At 46.2% G+C, this 24,136-nt stretch overlaps 1 protein-coding gene across 3 annotated transcripts in view; it reads right to left on the bottom strand.

The window, feature by feature from the left end:
• Positions 1 to 3,937: 3,937 nt before the first annotated feature.
• ALDH1L1 (aldehyde dehydrogenase 1 family member L1) overlaps positions 3,938 to 24,136 on the bottom strand; it is a 139,938-nt gene continuing 119,739 nt past the window's right edge. For all 3 annotated transcript variants that reach the window (XM_030205706.1, XM_030205703.1, XM_030205705.1), the window contains exons 16-23: positions 22,629 to 22,716; positions 22,079 to 22,172; positions 20,479 to 20,578; positions 19,004 to 19,102; positions 18,207 to 18,372; positions 15,895 to 16,000; positions 13,608 to 13,807; positions 3,938 to 5,234 (exon numbers count right to left, since the gene is read on the bottom strand). In XM_030205706.1, coding sequence (XP_030061566.1) covers positions 5,179 to 5,234; positions 13,608 to 13,807; positions 15,895 to 16,000; positions 18,207 to 18,372; positions 19,004 to 19,102; positions 20,479 to 20,578; positions 22,079 to 22,172; positions 22,629 to 22,716 — 909 coding nt within the window. In that variant the 3' untranslated portion in view covers positions 3,938 to 5,178. The remainder of the gene's footprint in view (positions 5,235 to 13,607; positions 13,808 to 15,894; positions 16,001 to 18,206; positions 18,373 to 19,003; positions 19,103 to 20,478; positions 20,579 to 22,078; positions 22,173 to 22,628; positions 22,717 to 24,136) is intronic.

The raw sequence follows: 24,136 nt of genomic DNA, 5'->3' as shown, positions 1-24,136 counted from the left end.
CTAATAGACAAAAAATAAATAAACAACAGCCCATACATTACTCTATATCAAGTAAAACAACCAAAAAAAAGCAACAAGACAGATTATACAACTGGGTAATATATTGAGCACTAGTTTCAACAAACATACTAAAATTAGTAGGAAGTATAGTCCAAGGGCAAATGTTAATAATGCTGCCCACCAATATAAAACCAAAATTCAGAATTACAAATCAGTTACATTAATCTGCACACTTTGCCCAGAACAAAAGAGGTCAGTGCACACAAGGCAATAATGTTTGAAGTTATTAATCAAGTTGTGGAAGGAATCCACCAGTGAAATTCACCTCCACAAGTGTTCAGAGTTATACAAAGGAATAAGGCTCAAGATGACTAAGGGCAAATAAATGTTACAACATCTGTTATGGAAAAATTAATAAAAAACAGATTGAACAAAAAAAAAACTTATCATATTGCAAAGTAATAAGCTGATTAATGTCAGTACTAATACATTTCACTTTATAAGCTAACGTTTCAGCATTTATTATCTCTACACTTGTACCAAAAGCTCCTAACAATGTATCATACCAAGCTGATTTTACTGTACAATTGTGTGTAGTGTTCACACAAGAAGAAGAAGAACACATTGGTAGTCTAGATGTCAACAATGTCTGCATTTTTGGGTCAACATTGCTGTATTGTCTGTCTCTGACTTATGCAAGTCATATTAAGCTCGTTCCTGTGGTAGGACTCCTTTCCATATTTGAGTGTTAACAGTTGCCACAGGACACATCTAGTAAGCGGAACATGTGTAATTATCTTGTCAGATTTCACTATGATTCTTCCGTCTCCCAATCACCCTCCCCTCCCTCATATCTCTGTAGATCATACAGCTGATATGCGCTACATACATTGTGATAACAAGAATTATTACCCTGCATAGATTACGACTGTCAACCAACACACAATAGCTTTGCTACATGTAGCCAAGTGCATTCAGCATGTACATTTAGCTGCCTTTTCCTGAAAGGGTTAAGCAACATTTTGCATTATGCACCCACTGTAGACCAGTCTGAGACAGTAATTCATGTAGAATGACAGTACCTTAGTGGCCTACAAGCCAGTCCTCCAGTTCAGGCAGGAGCAAGTGACAGTAACAAACTGCTACAGCTGCTGCCTCCTGGAGCCATGTGTTTCTTTCGGTGGCATTTCTAAAATGACCAGGCTTAAATTTCCATTCACTTTGCAATATTGCATGTCTCATGTGCTGATGGTGCTTCTCCTTGGGTGGTCGGTTAAGACGGGCAGAAGTGAAAGTAACTTTCCCATGCTTTATTTGCCCAACAGCTGGTTAAAAACAGTTTGCTTTTTAGAGGCTTGTCTTCAAGGTTATGTATGTGCAGTTGAACCCTGTGAGCTGACAAATGAAAGAGAGAGAGACCCTTTGTGGTTGTGCCATGAAACATCTACTGGTCCCAAATCTGCAGAGTACAGAACCAGACACTGTCACTGCTCAGTCTTTTGCACATCTACTGCAGTGAAGCTGTAAATACACCCTCATAAGCCCCTCCACTCTTGTCATTTCCACAAATGCCTCTCCACTGTTTGTCGTACTGGGCAAATGTGTGTGTGTGTGTGTGTGTGTGTGTGGGGGGGGGGGGGGGGTCTCAAACAATCCTTGTTTATTTATTAGGATTGATTAACTGGCTTCACGAAGAGATTCACCCAAGGCAGTGCACAGCAGGAATAGTTTAACATAAAGCTTACAATTTTGTTAACAACATAACAGCACAATAACCAAGAATAAACAAACACAATAAATGAGGTAAATTTGGAAACAGTACATTGAAACCTAATAATAGAACTACTGTAAAAAAAATACGCACATTTAACAGCAGTGGAATTCCAAATACCAGAAATATAATACAATGTTAGCATAATACTTAATGATATGCCTAATAAACATGGCTCCTGTAACCTGAATTTCCCTTCACCTCCAGCTCTACAAGGATCATATTTGAAAATAGTAAACATTTGTGGTACAAAACATTCAGCAATCTCTTCCACCATGACCTGACAAAATAGCCCATGACAAGATAGTATGTAAATATATCTTCCTAATGAGATTATTGCACTCTCCAGTCACCAAGCTCTGAGCTACTTCTACTTGTTAAACTATTTTCTCACCTCTGCAATAAAGCTGCCTCTCTAAATGTCCTCTATCTGACCCACTGGGCTGAACATCAGTTAAGCAGGCAAAGAGGCCTTGGGCTCCAATCTGTGCATTATATCTTAAGTTTAAAAAATACATACAAACATTTATATGTATGTATATTGTAAACTGTCCTGACTGTCAGAAAGGTGGTATCTAAACTTTTTAAAATATTTAAATGGATTTTATTTTCACTATCTGCATTTATTACACAACATAATCCTAACAGAGGGACCCATTTATCCTGTCAAATGCAGCTATATATGTAAAGGACATTACAAAGGCTGCGGTACTTAGAGCAGAGGATGGAAAGGCAGGCAGATGAGGATTTACTATGAATCAAGAAGGTGCTGGTGAATATTAGTACATCACCATCGAAGTGTCACAACAATACACCAAACCATTTCACAAGGAACCCATTCATCCCTTCCCTCCTTTCACATTTTCCCTATCTTGTGCCTGAATTCCTTCATTATTCCTGTATGCTTTGCACCAAAACATCAAGTAAATTGGCAACCACTTATTGAGACACCAATAATATCAGATTGTACTCTTCAAGTGTCCAAAATAATATATATATAACACACTTTAGATGCAGAATTTTTTCACAGCTTATATAAATTTTTCATCAAATCATTCAATTGACCTCAGCGATGTTCATTGCCAACTATAATTATCTTATTGCCATATAAGATAATTATAGTTGGCAATGAACATCGCTGAGGTCAATTGAATGATTTGATGAAAAATTTATATAAGCTGTGAAAAAATTCGGCATCTAAAGTGTGTTATATATATATTATTTTGGACACTTGAAGAGTACAATCTTGCACCAAAACATAGCTTAAAAATAGATGACAGAGGGTAACGAGCGTTCTCTATGTACAAAGCTGGATAAGGCAGCCACCCATAGGTGACGTCACTCGCTTGACGGTGCCTGGGCTTATCCTGCAGTCCACGGAGAACCTCCACACTGAACAGAGAGTTTCAAAGTATCAGCGATGACACCTAGATCCTTTTTCTGGTTGGTGACTTCTGATATGGAACCTTAAAGGTCCCATGCTTAATCTGACACCCAGAGTCTATCCTGTTTTACCACAAGGTTTGTAAATAATCCGCAGAGACACTGAAACTAGTGAAACTGCCAGCTGAAATCTGCAGCCACCCCCTGCTTGTTAATATTAGGGTTAAAGCCATCACCTCCATTATGCAAATCGCCCCTTCCTTTGCTGTCATATTTGCCGTTCTGACAGGTCACCCCAAGTCTTCTCGAAAATATTACCAAATCAATTTACGTCCAAGCACAGGAAGAAATTCCTGCTCTCATGTCATTGATGAATGACTCGTCATACGGGACAGCAGGAGGAAGAATGACTCAGCCCCTGACATTTCAATGCCACCAGAATGCCAGGAGAAAACCCACTGATGGCCACACACTGGCCAGCAAGAATGAGGTATATTAGCTTAGTTTAGTTTATTAGAGAATTTATTATACCGCCATAACATCCTAAAACAGGATAAGAAGACAGTTTACAATATTTAAAAACATAAGACAAAGGAAGGAAAAGTTACAATCTCAGTAAGAATGAAAAGTACAAAAATGCATAACATATATAACACCACATAAAGATTAGACAGTACAAAATCACTTTGGGGCCTTTTTACTACACTGTTGCAAAAGGTGGCCTTACTATGCCCTTCCGCAGGTCTTTCTCACACACTAAAACCAGTTAAATGGATGATTTTCTTTTTTTTTTTGTATTAATGGCCATGCGCTAATGCAACCATTTTTAAAAATTACATTGTGAGTGCTTACCGCTGCATATTCGGCAGGCAGTAAGTGCTCATATGGTTATTCCTGGTCATTCCTCTATGTTTCCCCGCATCCCTCTGCTCTAGCCATTCCCTTGTCACACTTCTGCTACCTGTAGGTTATTGAACATTATCATTCCTAGATCTCTGTCCTGGTCAGGTGCCCATCACCTCCTCACCCCTTATGTGCCATCTTTTACATTTCCGGACTCCAAATGTATAACTCTGTACGTTTTTGCACTGAACTTTAGCTGCTAAGCATTTTGACCCTCCCTCAGGGGTGTCTAATCTGTTGCAAATCTCAATATCATGTGAAAAAATATATATATAAATTCTTTATGTTCTCCTGAACTGATTCCATCGTTCTCGCCTCAGAGTAAATTCCATTTAGCACTACTCCCTGTCATCTATCACTCAACCAGTTCATATTTCCTTCAGCTCCCCACCCTCCAGCCCATGGCTGTTCAGTTTATTCATAGAGGATGGAGAACAGCTATGACCTGTATCAGCAAAAGCCTCTCTCCATTCCACTCTTCTGATCTTGGACAAGTCACTTAACCCTCCATTGCCGCAGGTACAAACTCAGATTGTGAGCCCTCAAGAGGCACAAAAATAGCTTTTGTACCTGAACATACACTGCTTTGATAATTTTAGGGCTTGCAGGTGGTATATAAGAAATTTAAAAAAGACAAGATCATCCCTGGAAAACTGAGACCAGAAACTTTCAAGTTGTGTAGAAATTGGCAGAAAATGTGAACTGTTAAAACTTTTTTTTTTAATCTGGATTTATTGTGGAACTAGACTAACAGAACGATAATCAGCTGCAAAAAAAACGTGGAGAATAATTGAGGGTGGGTGAGACTCCTTTCTTTTGGATCATTTTAATCGGATCGTGAATTATGATCTTGCAACCCACACAGTCCCTAGTAAATATCTGCATAGGGCATATTTTCACTCCAGCTCTGAACTTAACTCCCAGCTGCCCACTTACAAGGTATCCAAGATAAAAATAGCATTTAAAGGGCTTATTAAATGAAACATAATTACCATTTTTTCCATTTCAGGAAGATGACAAAATATACATATTTTAGTAAAGGAAAAAGTGCAGCAAACAGTTCTTTGTGTCTCCTAAAATAAACCTTTGCAGGTAGGCTGTGCAGTGTTCCTTGTGCTGTCTCAGTATTCAATGGTGACAGCTTTTGTCTTCAGGTATTCATTCAGGGCCTCTTCACCTGAAATGTAACACACAGTGATTGAATCAGCAGCTCTAACTATGTTCCTCCATTCAGGATCTGGCGTGCTTAAACTACTGCAACTTGCTTCTCACAGGTCTCCCACTAAGCCATCTCTCACCCCTTCAATCTGTTCAAAATTCTGCTTCATGACTTCTATTTTGTCAGTGTCGCTACGCTGATATTAGCCCTCTCCTCAAGGCACTTCATTGGCTCCGTATCCTTTTCCAGATACAGTTCAAACTCCTCTTATTGACTTACAAGTGCATTCACTCTGCAGCTCCTCAGTACCTCTCCACTCTTATCTCTCCCTACACTTCTCCCTGAGAACTCCGTTCACTGGGTAAATCTCTCTTTTCTGCACCCTTCTCCTCCATCACTAACTCCAGACTCCATTCCTTTTATCTTGCTGCACTAAACGCCTGGAATAGACTTCCTGAGCCAGTAGGTCAAGCTCCATCTCTGGCTATCTTCAAATCTAGGCTAAAAGAACACTTTTTTGAGGCTGCTTTTAACTCCTAACCTTTACTCACTTGGTCAGTACTTATGTCTGTTTTATCATTCTCACCTTAAGTAATTCCCTCATCTCTTATTTGTCCTGTTTGTCTGACTTGAATAGATTGTAAGCTCTGTTGAGCAGGGACTATCTTACTATATAAATGAGCTGTGACCTACGTTCTGCGCATGCATCACTTCACAGGTCTCTCCCGAGCCACCCAGCGATTCTCCTCGCTCCCCTGATTACCTCTGTTGAAGCTACCGCGTCATTGAAAGCCCTGCCCGTCTCCAGCCTTCCCTTCGAGTTCGTTCCCTCAGTGTCCCTCCTTCTGACGTCATTTCCTCTTTCCGTGAGGGTGGGACTCTGAGGGAACGAATTCGAAGGGAAGGCTAGAGACGGGCAGGGCTTTCAATAACGTGGCTGCTTCGACGGAGGTAATCGGGAGCGAGGAGAATCGCTGGGTAGCTGAAGGGGGGGCAGGGGAGAGAGGAGAATCGCTGGGTAGCTGGAGGGGGGCAGGGGAGAGAGGAGAATTGCTGGGTGGCTGGAGGGGGGCAGGGGAGAGAGGACAATCGCTTGGTGGCTGGGGGGGCAGGGGAGAGAGGAGAATCACACACATTCTCTCTCTGTTACACACACACACTTGCACATTCACTCTCTCTCTCTCTCTCACACACACAGTCACTCTCACACACACTCTCTCAAACATACACACTCCGAGGAAAACCTTGCTAGCGCCCGTTTCATTTGTGTCAGAAACAGGCCTTTTTTTACTAGTATCTTACATGTTCAGCGTACAACGCTGCTTACATCTAGTAGCGCTATAGAAGTGATAAGTAGTAGCAGTAGTAGTCCTTGGGATTCCAGAATCTTGCTACTCTTTGTCCTTATCCTTTATTTGTCCTGTTTGTCTGTCTTAAATACATTATAAGCTTTGTCAAGCAGGGACTCTTTCTTCATGTTCAAGTGTACAGTTCTGCGTATGTCTAGTAGCACTATAGAAATGACAAGAAGTAGTAGTCTTTGGGATTCCGGAATGTTTCTACTCTTTGGGAGTAGCATGGGAGCCCTTACTACCTCCTAAATAGATGACAGTAAGGGCTCCTGAGATAATGGCCATTACAAAAAGATATGGCAAGTGAGATGCCAGGAGTCGATTCAGAAGCATCACTCTAAAGAATAGATAGATAGATTACAATAGCCATATTGAGTCAGACCAATGGTCCATCTAACCCAGTATCCTGCTTCCAACAGTGGTTAATCCAGGTCACAAGTAACTGGCAGAAATCCAAATAGTAGCAACATTCCACGTTACCAATCCCAGGGCAAGCAATGCCTCTCCCCATGTCCATCCCAATAACAGACTAAGCGAATGCTACATACCTGTAGAAGGTATTCTCCGAGGACAGCAGGCTGATTGTTCTCACTGATGGGTGATGTCCTCGGCAGCCCCTCCAATCGGAATCTTCCTAGCAAAGTCCTTTGCTAGCTCTCGCGCGCACCGCGCATGCGCAGCCGTCTTCCCGCCCGAAACCGGCTCGAGCCGGCCAGTCCAGTATGTAGCAAGACAATACACTTCAAGGGAAGACAGAACTCCAAAGGGGAGGCGGGCGGGTTTGTGAGAACAATCAGCCTGCTGTCCTCGGAGAATACCTTCTACAGGTATGTAGCATTCGCTTTCTCCGAGGACAAGCAGGCTGCTTGTTCTCACTGATGGGGTATCCCTAGCCCCCAGGCTCACTCAAAACAACAACCATGGTCAATTGGGCCTCGCAACGGCGAGGACATAACTGAGATTGACCTAAAAAATTTACCAACTAACTGAGAGTGCAGCCTGGAACAGAACAAACAGGGCCCTCGGGGGGTGGAGTTGGATCCTAAAGCCCAAACAGGTTCTGAAGAACTGACTGCCCGAACTGACTGTCGCGTCGGGTATCCTGCTGCAGGCAGTAATGAGATGTGAATGTGTGGACAGATGACCACATCGCAGCTTTGCAAATTTCTTCAATGGAGGCTGACTTCAAGTGGGCTACCGACGCAGCCATGGCTCTGACATTATGAGCCGTGACATGACCCACAAGAGCCAGCCCCGCCTGGGCGTAAGTGAAGGAAATGCAATCTGCTAGCCAATTGGATATGGTGCGTTTCCCTACAGCCACTCCCCTCCTATTGGGGTCAAAAGAAACAAACAATTGGGCGGACTGTCTGGTGGGCTGTGTCCGCTCCAGGTAGAAGGCCAATGCTCTCTTGCAGTCCAATGTGTGCAGCTGACGTTCAGCAGGGCAGGAATGAGGACGGGGAAAGAATGTTGGCAAGACAATTGACTGGTTCAGATGGAACTCCGACACGACCTTTGGCAAGAACTTAGGGTGAGTGCGGAGGACTACTCTGTTATGATGAAATTTGGTGTAAGGGGCCTGGGCTACCAGGGCCTGAAGCTCACTGACTCTATGAGCTGAAGCAACTGCCACCAAGAAAATGACCTTCCAGGTCAAGTACCTCAGATGGCATGAATTCAGTGGCTCAAAAGGAGGTTTCATCAGCTGGGTGAGAACGACATTGAGATCCCATGACACTGTAGGAGGCTTGACAGGGGGCTTTGACAAAAGCAAACCTCTCATGAAGCGAACAACTAAAGGCTGTCCTGAGATCGGCTTACCTTCCACATGGTAATGGTATGCACTGATTGCGCTAAGGTGAACTCTTACAGAGTTGGTCTTGAGACCAGACTCAGACAAGTGCAGAAGGTATTCAAGCAGGGTCTGTGTAGGACAAGAGCGAGGAGCTAGGGCCTTGCTGTCACACCAGACGGCAAACCTCCTCCACAGAAAGAAGTAACTCCTCTTAGTGGAATCTTTCCTGGAAGCAAGCAAGATGCGGGAGACACCCTCTGACAGACCCAAAGAGGCAAAGTCTACGCTCTCAACATCCAGGCCGTGAGAGCCAGGGACCGGAGGCTGGGATGCAGAAGAGCCCCTTCGTCCTGCGTGATGAGGGTCGGAAAACACTCCAATCTCCACGGTTCTTCGGAGGATAACTCCAGAAGAAGAGGGAACCAGATTTGACGCGGCCAAAAAGGAGCAATCAGAATCATGGTGCCTCGGTCTTGCTTGAGTTTCAACAAAGTCTTCCCCACCAGAGGAATGGGAGGATAAGCATACAGCAGGCCCTCCCCCCAATCCAGGAGGAAGGCATCCGATGCCAGTCTGCCGTGGGCCTGAAGCCTGGAACAGAACTGAGGGACTTTGTGGTTCACTCGAGATGCGAAGAGATCCACCAAGGGGGTGCCCCACGCTTGGAAGATCTGGCGCACCACTCTGGAGTTGAGCGACCACATCGTGAGGTTGCATAATCCTGCTCAGTCTGTCGGCCAGACTGTTGTTTACGCCTGCCAGATATGTGGCTTGGAGCACCATGCCGAGACGGCGAGCCCAGAGCCACATGCTGACGGCTTCCTGACACAGGGGGCGGGATCCGGTGCCCCCCTGCTTGTTGACATAGTACATGGCAACCTGGTTGTCTGTCTGAATTTGGATAATTTGATGGGACAGCCGATCTCTGAAAGCCTTCAGAGCGTTCCAGATCGCTCGTAACTCCAGGAGGTTGATCTGTAGACCGCGTTCCTGGGGGGACCAGCTTCCTTGGGTGTGAAGCCCATCGACATGAGCTCCCCATCCCAGGAGAGACGCATCCGTTGTCAGCACTTTTTGTGGCTGAGGAATTTGGAAAGGACGTCCCAGAGTCAAATTGGACCAGATTGTCCACCAATAGAAGGATTCGAGAAAACTCGTGGACAGGTGGATCACGTCTTCTAGACCCCCAGCAGCCTGATACCACTGGGAGGCTAGGGTCCATTGAGCAGATCTCATGTGAAGACGGGCCATGGGAGTCACATGAACTGTGGAGGCCATGTGGCCCAGCAATCTCAACATCTGCCGAGCTGTGATCTGCTGGGACGCTCGCACCCGCGAGACGAGGGACAACAAGTTGTTGGCCCTCGCCTCTGGGAGATAGGCGCGAGCCGTCCGAGAATCCAGCAGAGCTCCTATGAATTCGAGTTTCTGCACTGGGAGAAGATGGGACTTTGGATAATTTATCACAAACCCCAGTAGCTCCAGGAGGCGAATAGTCATCTGCATGGACTGCAGGGCTCCTGCCTCGGATGTGTTCTTCACCAGCCAATCGTCGAGATATGGGAACACATGCACCCCCAGCCTGCGAAGCGCCGCTGCTACTACAGCTAGGCACTTTGTGAACACCCTGGGCGCAGAGGCGAGCCCAAAGGGTAGCACACAGCACTGGAAGTGGCGTGTGCCCAACTGAAATCGCAGATACTGTCTGTGAGCTGGCAGTATCGGGATGTGTGTGTAGGCATCCTTCAAGTCCAGAGAGCATAGCCAATCATTTTGCTGAATCATGGGGAGAAGGGTGCCCAGGGAAAGCATCCTGAACTTTTCTTTTACGAGATATTTGTTCAGGGCCCTTAGGTCTAGGATGGGACGCATCCCCCCTGTTTTCTTTTCCACAAGGAAGTACCTGGAATAGAATCCCAGCCCTTCTTGCCCGGATGGCACGGGCTCGACCGCATTGGCGCTGAGAAGGGCGGAGAGTTCCTCTGCAAGTACCTGCTTGTGCTGGAAGCTGTAAGACTGAGCTCCCGGTGGACAATTTGGAGGTTTGGAGGCCAAATTGAGGGCGTATCCTTGCCGGACTATTTGCAGAACCCACTGATCGGAGGTTATGAGAGGCCACCTTTGGTGAAAAGCTTTCAACCTCCCTCCGACTGGCAGGTCGCCCGGCACTGACACTTGGATGTCGGCTATGCTCTGCTGGAGCCAGTCAAAAGCTCGCCCCTTGCTTTTGCTGGGGAGCCGCGGGGCCTTGCTGAGTCGCACGCTGCTGACGAGAGCGAGCGCGCTGGGGCTTAGCCTGGGCCGCAGGCTGTCGGGAAGGAGGATTGTATCTACGCTTACCAGAAGTATAGGGAACAGTCTTCCTTCCCCCGAAAAAACGTCTACCTGTAGAGGTAGAAGCTGAAGGCTGCCGGCGGGAGAACTTGTCGAATGCGGTGTCCCGCTGGTGGAGAGACTCTACCACCTGTTCGACTTTCTCTCCAAAAATATTGTCCGCACGGCAAGGCGAGTCCGCAATCCGCTGCTGGAGTCTATTCTCCAGGTCGGCGGCACGCAGCCATGAGAGCCTGCGCATCACCACACCTTGAGCAGCGGCCCTGGACGCAACATCAAAAGTGTCATACACTCCTCTGGCCAGGAATTTTCTGCACGCCTTCAGCTGCCTGACCACCTCCTGAAAAGGCTTGGCTTGCTCGGGGGGAAGAGCATCAACCAAGCCCGCCAACTGCCGCACATTGTTCCGCATGTGTATGCTCGTGTAGAGCTGGTAAGACTGGATTTTGGCCACGAGCATAGAGGAATGGTAGGCCTTCCTCCCAAAGGAGTCTAAGGTTCTAGAGTCTTTGCCCGGGGGCGCCGAAGCATGCTCCCTAGAACTCTTAGCCTTCTTTAGGGCCAGATCCACAACTCCAGAGTCGTGAGGCAACTGGGTGCGCATCAGCTCTGGGTCCCCATGGATCCGGTACTGGGACTCGATCTTCTTGGGGATGTGGGGATTACTTAGTGGCTTGGTCCAGTTCGCAAGCAATGTCTTTTTCAGGACATGGTGCAAGGGAACAGTGGACGCTTCCTTAGGTGGAGAAGGATAGTCCAGGAGCTCAAACATTTCAGCCCTGGGCTCGTCCTCCACAACCACCGGGAAGGGGATGGCCGTAGACATCTCCCGGACAAAGGAAGCAAAAGACAGACTCTCGGGAGGAGAAAGCTGTCTTTCAGGAGAGGGAGTGGGATCAGAAGGAAGACCCTCAGACTCCTCGTCAGAGAAATATCTGGGGTCTTCTTCTTCTTCCCACGAGGCCTCACCCTCGGTGTCAGACACAAGTTCACGGACCTGCGTCTGCAACCGCGCCCGGCTCGACTCCGTGGAGCCACGTCCACGATGGGGGCGTCGAGAGGTAGACTCCCTCGCCCGCATCGGCGAAGCTCCCTCCGCCGACGTAGTCGGGGAGCCCTTCTGGGAGGTGGCCGCAGTCGGCACCGCACGCGGTACCGACGTCGGGGACCTTACCCCGGGCGATGGGCCAGCCGGCGCCACGCTCGACGGTACCGGAGGCGCAAGCACCGCCGGTACCGGAGGGTAGGGCGCAACAGCTCTCCCAGAATCTCTGGGAGAACGGCCCGGAGGCTCTCGTTCAGAGCGGCTGCAGAGAAAGGCATGGAGGTCGATGCAGGCGTCGACGTCAGAACCTGTTCCGGGCGTGGAGGCTGTTCCGGGCTGTCCAGAGTGGAGCGCATCGACACCTCCTGAACAGAGGGTGAGCGGTCCTCTCGATGCCGATGCCTGCTGGGTGCCGACTCCCTCGGCGACCCAGAGCTCTCGGTGCCGACACGGGGAGGGGACCGGTGTCGATGCTTCTTCGACTTCTTCCGAAGCATGTCACCGGAGCTCCCCGGCACCGACGAGGAGGACGTAGAATCCATCCGTCGCTTCCTCGGGGCCGAGACCGAAGAGGGTCGATCTCGGGGGGGCTGTACCGCAGGAGCCCTCAGGGTAGGAGGAGACCCACCCGAGGGCTCACCGCCACCAGCAGGGGAATGGACAGCCCTCACCTGCACTCCACTCGATGCACCACCGTCCGACGACATCAGGAGACGAGGTCCCGGTACCACCGACGTCGATGCAGCTATCCGATGTCTCGGCGCCGATGCAGAGGGCCGATGCCTCGATGCACTCGATGCACTGGCAGCCAAGGGTGAAGGTCTGGACGCTGATGACGTCGATGCACACGATGACCCCGGTGCCGATGCCGACGAAGAGCCCGAGAACAAAACGTTCCACTGGGCTAATCTCGCTACTTGAGTCCGCCTTTGTAACAAGGAACACAGACTACAGTTCTGGGGGCGGTGCTCGGCCCCCAGACACTGAAGACACGAAGAGTGCCTATCAGTGAGCGAGATTACCCGGGCGCACTGGGTGCACTTCTTGAAGCCGCTGGAAGGCTTCGATGTCATGGGCGGAAAAATCACGCCGGCGAAGTCAAAATCCGAAATGACGAATTTGGAGCACCAAAACTTTAAGGGAGAAAAAATCTCGACCGAGGCCGAAAGAAGGCCTACCCCGACGACGAAAGAAAACTTACCGGGGCAAAAACTGGAAATACGGGAAGGGAAAACGAGACCCAAGGGGGTTTTCGGAGGCACTTCCCAACAAATTTACAGAACTTTCGAAGAAAACACGTCAATATAAAACGGACGCGCGAGGTCGACTCTCCGGGGCTCGACACGACAAAAAACACAGCCGTACCGAGTGCGGACGAAAGAAGACTGGCCGGCTCGAGCCGGTTTCGGGCGGGAAGACGGCCGCGCATGCGCGGTGCGCGCGGGCGCGCGCGAGAGCTAGCAAAGGACTTTGCTAGGAAGATTCCGATTGGAGGGGCTGCCGAGGACGTCACCCATCAGTGAGAACAAGCAGCCTGCTTGTCCCGGAGAATGGACTTTTCCTCCAGGAACATGTCCAAACCTTTTTTTAAAGCCAGATACGCCAACCACCATTACCACATCCTCTGACGAGTTCCAGAGCTTAACTATTGTTTGAATGAAAAAATATTTCTTCCTATTTGTTTTAGATAGATAGATATCCTTAAATCTTATAGGCTCCTTACAATTTTGGTAGCCTCTCTCTGAACTAGCTCTACTCTGTCGATATGCAGAAGGTTGGCAAGCATTGGTCAGAGGGTTTTGGAGATCACGGGAACCAAATGGCAGTAGTCTCACACGCAAGCATTCACTTGGCAAGTATACCTAAGTCCTTTCCGAATCCGGACTGCTTGAAGCCTCCAAATGGACAAGCCACATCAGTTTTATTGTATGTGTTGATGAACACAGTGCCGGCTTGGAGTTTCTCGCAGACATATAAGGCTTTGTTAATGTCCCGGGTGAAGACTCCAGAGGCGAGTCCAAACTCTGTGTCGTTAGCTCGTTTCAGAACGCCATCAATGTCCCTGGAAGAGAAAGGGCTAGTTTACTCGCAGGTTTTACCTCAGGGATGACTTAGATTATACTCTGCTGGCCCCACCCTTCATAATCAACATGAAATTTCACTGTCAAGTTCTGGACTTGTCTGAAGAGCAAACAAAAGTTGGAAAAAATTTCTGGGTGGTTGTTAATATGTGATTATTACAATCTCCAAACTTCTGATCAAAAGCAGCAGTCATAGTGCACTACTGTTAACATTGTGCATTCCACAATTAGGACAATATTACATCTTGTGAATATTAGAAAACTTCCTACAGTCCTGCTGAAAACAGGCCTGTTTCAGTCATCTTAAGGAGCTCTGCGTGTACACTGGAAGTCTGCCTAAGACACAATCCCAGATCCTCTACTGAATGGGGCTGGGTTTTGCATTAGTGAGTGGCATCGTGGTTACTCTTTCAACTGCCTCCTTTTCTGCTGGCACCAATCTTAAATATGAGCCCCACAAAGTTCCACAGGGAACCCGCTAGCCCCACATTCTGAGATTTCGGACTGCACCTGACAGAGGAGAGCAGACCAGGGCCAGAGCAAGGGTATTAGGTATCCCAGGCAAACCTTCACCTCTGAGCTCCACCAATTCACTTTCAGGACCCTTGACCTCCCCCATCCCCACCCTACACCACCCCTCTCTGCTGTTTCTTTGACTTTTGGTGGGTGCAGGACCTACTGTGTTTCTTTGACTGCAGCTGCTCTTTGATGCCATAAACTGCAGCCCTAGGTGACTGCCTAGTCTTCCCTAATGGACGGCTCAGCCATAGGCCAAAAGCAGAACAGAAGAACAAACTCCAAAAGCAAAACAAAACACAGTGGAGGTGACGATAGGTCAACGGTACACTAAAGTCCTTTAATTTGTGTCTTCAAGGAACAAAGAACAACTCGAGACAGGTCGTGTTTCAGCTCAAAAGGCCTTCTTCAGCAGTCTTATAATGCTTTTGGCATGATTTTGTGTAATGCGATTTTTACCGCCACTCCAGTGCGGCAGTTCCTGTATCGGCATTTGTGTATGGCAGTAGCATGGTGTTTTCCGTTTTCACGCAGTATCTTTGGAGTTTTATTTTATGTACCCAAGAGAATTTACATGGCATATCTCCTTTGGGCAAAGGCCTTTTGAGCCAAAACACGGCCTGCGTCAAGTCGTTATTTGTTCTTGGAAGGCGTAAATTAAAGCACTTTAGTGCAACATTGACCTATCGTCTTCCTCCACTGTATTTTGTTCTAGACCAGCCCTAGAGAGATATAGAAAGTGCTGCTCAGGAGGTGGGAGAGGGAGAAGAAGATTGTGTCGGGTTGGGGGAGTAGGGGGCAGTATCTAGTGGCACAAGAGATGTAAATCCATCCGTGTTGTTGGATGTCCCAATCACCAATCTGCAGTCAAGCCAGTGATGCAATGTGCAACATGGGACAGCTGGTGTACAGCAATTCCACAAGGCACAACAATGTTCCTTACTGGTTTCTGTATTATTACTCTGGCCTAGCAATTTCCTCTTGCTGCTATGGGCTTCCAGCTCAATCAGAATTAGTCACAGTTTTGCGACTATCTGGGGGGGAATTTCCTCTCATTTTCTATCCCCCAACATACCCAGTTACTGCAGAAATGCCCTTGGCTAGGGGGCCATGCACCAAGGCACCATCCAACAACCATGATCTGTATATTCTGCCACTAGGTGTCACTGTTGCATAATGACTGGGGGGTCCTTCCCACTACCCACTCCACCATCTCCCAATAGCTCCCATTAGTGGCTATGAATGCTGCCTTTGTAGCATCCTAGCCCTAGTTGGTTCTCTGGGAAGCAGAGGATCTGAGCCGGGAACCCAAGCCCATGTCTTCTGCAAGGTCTTCCGACTAATCTGTTCTGAAGGGCAGCAATATAGCACAATATACGGACAAGTGGCATCTCTGCAGGAATGTTTGCTGAGTCACTGTATATGTGGAAGCTCTAACAGGATGAACTGATGACCTTGCTTATCCATACATTTCTGTCTATGTTCAGACATAACTAAATATTTTTTTTTAGATTTTTTGAGTATCAGTTAAAAAAAAAAACAGGTGTCATACCCATTGCTAAACCTGGAGATAATCATGACAGGGCCAAAGGATTCCTCTTTGGCTATGAACATATGGTCTTCCACATTAGTGAACACTGTTGGTTCAAAGAAAAACCCTGAAAGACATGAATGTGTTCAACATTTTAGCTGCATGCACCGAATCTACACATATCAAATCCCAGTGCTAATTGATTCTAAAACTCATATACAACTCTTAAAGCATAACACCACAAGAAATATAATAGATTTTTTAAATATCTTATGAAAGCTTAGTGGTGACTCTTTTCACATAAGGATCACAGCCTTAGAACATAAGGGTTGCCATACTGGGACAAACCTAAGGTCCATCAAGCCCAGTATCCTGTTTCCAACAGTAGCCAATCCAGGTTATAAGTACCTGGCAAGATCCCAAAACAGTAAATAGATTTTATGCTACTTATCCTAGAAATAAGCAGTGGATTTTCCCCAAATCCATCTTAATAATGGCTTATGCACTTTTCTTTTAGGAAGCTATCCAAACCTTTTTAAAACCCTGCTAAGCTAACTGCTTTTACCACATTCTCTGGCAACGAATTCCAGACTTCAGCTTTAGGAAGAGGCTTAAAAACCTTTCCTCTTCTCAAAGACTGCTTCATAATAATCCATCACGACTTCTACTTCCTAGTATCTCATACATTTATCCTTTCCTTAGTGTGAGGTCTGAGAAACATTAGAGACCATTGGATTAAGGCATGAGACTAAAAACATTAACACTGTTTGCTTTTGTCTCACCTAAAATGTAAACCACACTGCACCCTGGAAAGGGGATATTAGCAGTATACAAGAATTGATTTAAACTGAATTACACATCGAGTGAAGAAATATTTTCTCCGATTTGTTTTAAATTTACTACTTAATAGCTTCACTAAACTTCATCATCGGTTTTATGATTCAACTTCAAAAACAGCTTTAATGAAAATTAATTCCACTGGATTGCACTGAATCTAGGCGGAGAGTATCCTGTCTGCACGCACGCTCCCCTCTCATCCGCACATCGCATACCTGGATTTGAGTAACACCACTAGCTATTAAGACACAGTAAGGCATTGATGAGCATCCTTCAATTAGAAGAGTTTCAGTGGTACTTCATAGGGGTTTGACCTCCCTATAGCAGGGTTGAATCTGAACTTAAACTGCCTCTGGAGGGGCCATAAGGATTTTTGGACCAATGGTGAACTCTGCCAGTAATTGTGAATTGACTTCACATGTACCATTTTTCTCTTATTAAAGAGCAAAAGATCAACCATTACAACCCCCTTTTGTCACATCAGCTGCATGGTATATAGCTGAAATTAAAAACAATTTCTATATTTCCCATGGACAAATAAATTCATCCAGAAGCACTATTACTAAATTACACTAAGCAGTTAACACACTAATTAGTGTGCACCATTAACACGCAAACACAGTAGCCTTTACAGTGCTGGCATAACAGCACATGATGATTCACACATTAATTATATGGTGTGTGAGGACAGGAACCGAGCTGTTTATGGAGTTCAGCAGGACCCAGGAACAATTTTTCAAGTCAGACCACTACCTTTTCCATTAGGACACAGAAGAAGAGTTGAATGACTGAATGGGGATCACTGTTTATTTGTTTATTACATTTGTACCCCGCACTTTCCCGCTCATCGCAGGCTCAATGCGGCTTACACAGTAACAAGAGAATACAATCAATAGTAACAGAATCAACAAAGGGGGTATGTGATAGGACAAATGAACAAGGAGTAAATGGGATAGAAGAGGTATGAGAAAAAGGATAGGGATAGGTAAGGCGGTGGAGCGATTAAGGAGAAGATGGGAAGAGCATGGAAGGTAAGAAGGTTGATAGGAGATGTTTCTGAGTCATTGTAGATAGTGGTTATTTGAACTGGTAGATAGATGATTTGCTTATGATAGGTCAAGTCACTTGGGTAAACCTGTTTGAATAGATGGGTTTTCAATTGTTTCCTAAAGGGAAGATATTCATTAATTGACCGAATGTACCTAGGTAGAGCATTCCAGAGTTGGGATCCCAGGAAGGAGAAGTTAGATGCATGGTAGGTTTTGTACTTTAGTCTTTTGCAGTTGGGAAAGTGAAGGTTAAGGTATGATCGTGAAGATGTTGACATGTTTCTGTATGGAAGGTTTATTAGATTGACCATGTAACTTGGTGTTCACTATGAAAGGGTGGATATAGTTTTGTGGAATCTAAAGGGGTGCTTTTTTAAAATGATAGAATGACTCAAGGATGATAGACATGGTTGCGACACATGCTTGATATTGAACATCTGTGCATACCTGGTCGTGGAACCTGTTTACCCCCACAGACCAGTGTTGCTCCTTCCTTTACTCCTGTCTGGCAGTACTCAAGAAGTTTATTCAAATGAGCCTTGTGGTTCTGAGGTCCATGGTCTGTCGATCGGTCCAGTGGATCCCCAATTTTCATTTTCTTCACTTCTTCTACCTGTAAGATATCACTCCCATAACATCTTGCTTTTGTAACACACCGTCATATACAGCAGGTATATGCAAAGACATCAGATTAATATGCACCAAGGCACTTGTGGCCTTAGCTGAGACCCCTAAAATGCAATGGTGAAACATTAGTGGCTTAAAGGCAGGAGGTGCATCAAAGATTGTACCAGTGCTGAGAAGCTGCACAGAGAAACAGGCCGAGCTGGAAGAAAGGGGGAGACCGGAAGTGGCACAAGATTCCAGCTGGAATGCCACAGGATCTAGTTTAGTTTTAATCAAACCTGTCCTGGGTTTTCAGGATGCCTAATATTAAAAAAAAAAAAAAGCTGAGCACTTAAAGTTGTTGGCTTGTTGTAAGCTCCTTCGAGCAGGGAATATCCTTCTTTGTTAAATTGTACAGCGCTGCGTAACCCTAGTAGCGCTTTGGAAATGTTAAGTAGTAAGTAGTAGTAGTAGTGAAAGGAGAGACATGAGTGAGTGGATTTACAGTGCCTTTCGGCCTCCCAGCTTGCTGGTCCCGGCCCTAACCCTTCAAACAGTCCTAAAACAGGATTATACAGAACACAGCAAGAGAAGTTGAGCAATGAACCCCCAGGTTTGGCATTACTGTCCATACTCACCACTTTCTGCACAAACTCATCATGAATGGTGTCTTCCACAAAGAGACGTCCAGCTGCAATGCAGTTCTCACCCTTGTTGAAGAACACTGCACTCATTCCCTTTGGGAAAAGAGAGTTATTAGGTGTCAGCTCCATGTCAGCAGAGCTATCCCTACAGTTCAGGGTATCAGTCCAGACTGGCACCTCTGTTACTATCATGAGCAACATCATTTTGGAGTGGAGTAGCCTAGTGGTTAGTGCAGTGGACTTTGATCCTGGGGAACTGGGTTCAATTCCCACTGCAGCTCCTTGTGACTCTGGGCAACTCACTTAACCCTCCATTGCCCCTGGTACAAAATAAGTACCTGAATATATGTAAACCGCTTTGAATGTAGCTGCAAGGTATATCAAGTCCCATTTCCCTATTTGAGATTCTACATGGAATGTTGCTACTATTGAGATTCTGTTGCTACTATTGAGATTCTACATGGAATGTTGCTATTCCACTAGCAACATTCCATGTAGAAGCCTGCCCTTGCAGATCAGCAACGCGGCCGCGCAGGCTTCTGTTTCTGTGAGTCAGACTCACAGAAACAGAAGCCTGCGCGGCCGCATTAGGGAACTGGGTTCGATTCCCACTGCAGCTCCTTGTGACTCTGGGCAAGTCACAACCCTCCATTGCCCCTGGTACAAAATAAGTACCTGAATATATGTAAACCACTTTGAATGTAGTTGCAAAAACCTCAGAAAGGGGGTATATGAAGTCCAATTTCCCTTTCCCTTCATTCCATACTGGACCTCCCTTGAGCAGTTCTATGGGTCTTTAGGTGAAGGAAGGTTCTGTAGAGCCAGGCTTTGGTATTGTTATACATTCTAAAGCTTTACATTTTTTTTTCTAGTTTTCCATGTCATCTATTGGAACTTTTGTTTAGTTTCTTTTTTTTGTTGTTGTTTAGTGTGCAGTCTTCCAAACTAGTGTTGCATTATTGGAAAATGTCGCGCACTCTTTGTGGAGTCTGTGCACGCGTTCCCAATAGTGTATACATTCACAAATACCTCCACATTCTATACATGCCGAGCAAATTTACACACACTATTCTGCGATGTGAATGCAGATGAATTGGCTAATGAGCTAATTGTGCGCTAACATTTATTGGCGTTCATTGGGAACAATTTAGGTTTGCGCTGCATCGTGCTACACACTGTTCTTTAAAGATCTGCATGCAACTAAAAAGGGGGTGTGGCCATGGGAAGGGCATGAGCGGGTCAGGGGATTCACTTAAGACGCACACGCTTCACAACACAGGAAAGAAACACAGAATTTCTGATTTTTCCCTGTCATTTTAGGCAAAAAAAAAAATCACAGAATGATCAGCGAAATGTTTTTTGATATTTTCCATGCCGTTTCAAACCAATGTAGATCCCTAATACATTCAACCAAACAGATTAATGCTATGTGCATTGCTCTACTTCACAAGTCGGGCATGCATGGGTACCATTCGCAAGGCCTTGTCCAGGTCACAGTCTCTGAAGATAATGAGGGGAGATTTTCCTCCCAGCTCCAAGGAGACCTTCTTCACATTAGTCACTGCGCAGCTGAAAAGATGGAGGAGACAACCAAAAGCAGGTGAGAAGAATGCGATACAACTGGATTTGCTGTGTTTAACGATACTAATACAATAGCTAGTTAAGACATGTCAGTATGATAAAAGCAGCCCAATCACAGGTGGACCAGACAACTGCATCACCTCATTTACAGACAGACAGCCAACAGAAACAGACCTTAAGGATCTTATTAATATCACTCTGAATCTGTTCAGATACCATCAAAATGGCGACATTCTCTACGCAGCCCATATCAGATTAGGCTGTAACAGTTAGGGACTTGATTGCATGAAATCCACATTTGTTCACAATTAAAAACTGCATTCAGAGTTAAATCTCTCCATTCCCTGCAGACAGGAGTAAATAAGAGGAAACAGACTGAGCGTAAAACTGCTGGATCGTACTGCATGTCAGTGCCAGTGCAAGGTCAGAGAGTACATGTGGCTCTCATTAAGCACTCATTTCCCCATTAGACCGATTTAAAATCAAGGAACATACAATAAAATTCAAGCACTTGGACAAGCAGAGCGTGAGAGGGAGCTTCATGGCACAGAACGACACTGGTTGTCCTCTGCAAATAAATTCAGGCCACATCCCCCACACTGCGGGGCAATCCTGTAAGCGAACAGCTCCTTTTAGGTGCCTATTCCATCCATCATGGCATCTGGATGCCCAGATTTGGTTATAGAACACTAGGGTAACATGGCATCAGTACACTTTACATTTAAGTGCATGAATGTAACTGGAATCACTGTTTCCTCTAAGCTGAGCGAGAGTCCTCCAAGTGCATTGCTACCAGTAGAGGGTGATGTTTCAATGTTGTGTTTTCAATTGCTAGGAACAGGCAGGTTCCCTGGAGTCCTGCAGAGCTCACCTGTCCCTCACTATTAAAAATATGATAGTGAAACAGCGCCCCCCACTGGCAGGGCAGTAGGTGGAGGACTGTCGCTCAGATTAAAGAGAGCGGTAATTGGAAGTGCTTAACCTTGGCAAGAGTGCACATAATGTTTACTATTCTACTTTACACATGCTCATGCTCTGCTCACATCCCGCCCCCTTGAATCTGTGCACTATGCCACTTACAACGCACCCTTACGGAATAACTCTTACTGTGCTTATACACTGAAGTGTTCATTTTACATGCACGAGGGGGTGTGCACCCATGAGCACTTAATTATAGAACTTCCCTTCACAAGATCTTACTGCACACCCAAGATGTTCCCATTAACCCTTTAGTGTCCAATGTTCCCGTAATAAGCCATATAGGAACATTGGACACTAAAGGGTTTTAAACCCAACAAGGATGACGTTTGGGGCTTTAATTGTTGAAGGTCCTGACCGTTGAGGGACCCTTCTACTGCTATTCAGTCAGAGGAACTTCTTGGAGACTAAAACAGCTTTGAAAATTCCACAGAGATTCATGTAAACAGTGAGACAGAAGCCAGTGGTGAAGCAGTAAAGAATTAAAGGGCAGGGACGCCAGCAGGCTACCTCTTCATGATCTGTTTCCCAATAGGAGTAGATCCAGTGAAGCCAATTTTCCTCACGTCAGGATGATCAGAAAGCCTCTGTCCAATCAGAGAACCTACGGGACCGAAAGCAACATTTTTGGGCCTGTTCTCTCTTTCCCTGTTCTCAAACGCATTGCGCTAAGGAGATTTTGCATTTTCAGTAAATCGTGGGCAGATTTTCACCATTTGCAGAACCATTTTCACAGCCGTTTTCTTGGAAAGGTAAAATAATATACAATTCCAGCAAAACGATTCACATGTAGAGAAATTGGCTTTGCCTAGTTCCTCTGCCTTGTGCCTAAGATTTCCTTCCATAAAAACAGAGACACTTACAGCCTATGCAATCTGCCCATCCATACCAACACCTGAGCTCTACAATCCCTTCCCCTTCCTCAGAGATCCTCTGTGTTTATCATATGCTCTCTTGAATTCAGAAACCATCCTCATTTCCTCCACTTCTACCCCGCCATCCTGTGTTTTGTAAGCAATGCAGGAACAAACTCCTATTAACAGCCAATCCCAGCTCCCACCTGCTCCAGGAAGAATGTTGATGACTCCCTTTGGAAATCCAGCTTTTACAGACAGCTCAGCAAACTTCAGGGCAGTGAGGGGTGTCACCTAGAGGTAAAGAATCAGCTTTGTAATGAGAATATGAGAGCACACCACATCAAAGCCAGCCTCAGGCACAGACAAGATTACAGAGAGAAGGAAAAAGTGCAACCAAAAGGGCATATGATGGCCTTGGTTTACCAAGCTGAATTACTCTTAGAGCAGAATTGTAGAAAGGAGGTCTAAGGACATTGCAAATGGACATCCATGTGCTGCTTATGCCCAGCTTGAACATCCATTTCTCAAACTGAAACATTCAGACTATGAACCAGGCAAAACAAGGGACCTGGACATCAATGTAGCAGCCGAGGAATGTCCATGTTATGAAATGGCCACAGAGCAGTGGCATACCGAGGGCGGGGTGGTGAGGGCGGTCCGCCCTGGGTGCACGCTGCAGGAGGGGTGCAAGGAGCAGCCGCACAGCTGTCAGCGCCGCTGGTTCCCTGCTCCCTCTGCTGTTACTTCCCGTTCTGGGGAAATGGAAACAGGGATCCAGTGGAGCCAACAACCATGTGGCTGCTCCCTGCACCCCAGCAGGCAAGAAGAATGCACCCAGAGGGGAGGGGGGGCTTGGAGGTGCTGCACCCGGGGGGGGGGGGGGGGTCGTGCTGCACCTGGGGGGACAGACAACGCTGCACCCGGGGGGGGGGGGGGGGTGTACCAGCGATCCGCCCCAGGTGGCAGCCAACCAAGGAACACCACTGCCACAGAGATGTCTATGTGAAAGATTAGCTTAACAGTTTGTGTAACAGGCTGAGAACCAAAGGAACCCCCACTTGTGTGGCTCTTTGTGATTTTTTTTTTTTTTAATTGTTAGCCCTCCAGGGACTGAAATATACCTACTGTGACTCCCTTGATCCTTCCAGTGGACAATTGCTCAATCAGAGAACCTTTCCATAACCTGGACGTGCCAAATACCAGTTCTAAATATGGACGTCCATCATTTTGCGCACAGACCTCCTCTCCTCTTCTGAAAGTTGGACGTCCATATTTTGGCCCCTCCTTAGTCCCACCCAAACACTCCAAGACTATGCCTCCTTGCCATCTAGAGGTACTGCAATTTTAGACATTCATATCTTGGCTTTATAAAATCAGGATTTGGACGTCCATGCACTATGAATGTCTAAATGCTGGTTTTCAAAACCAAAACACAAACAGAGCTTTTAAAATAAGGACCTTATTGATGGCAACTCACCTAGCCATAAATTTTCGTCTGGTATATGGATAATTCTAAATGGCCTGATATTATCCATACAGGAAAGAGGCAGAGGGAACCCAGGACACAAAAATTATCCAGAAAGTGGTAATATCCAGTTATTGTCCAGAGAAGTGATGCGTTTAGTTTAGGGATAATAAATGTATAGCAGCAGCAGTGGTGACCACATCACAAGTATTTTCAGCACTGAAAATGGCAAGGACAAATCCAGAT

Source organism: Microcaecilia unicolor, chromosome 6, assembly GCF_901765095.1.
Source record: "Microcaecilia unicolor chromosome 6, aMicUni1.1, whole genome shotgun sequence".
Classification (NCBI taxonomy): Eukaryota; Metazoa; Chordata; class Amphibia; order Gymnophiona; family Siphonopidae; genus Microcaecilia; species Microcaecilia unicolor.
Note: the sequence above shows the minus strand (reverse complement) of the source record. Positions and strands in the feature narration are given on the sequence as shown.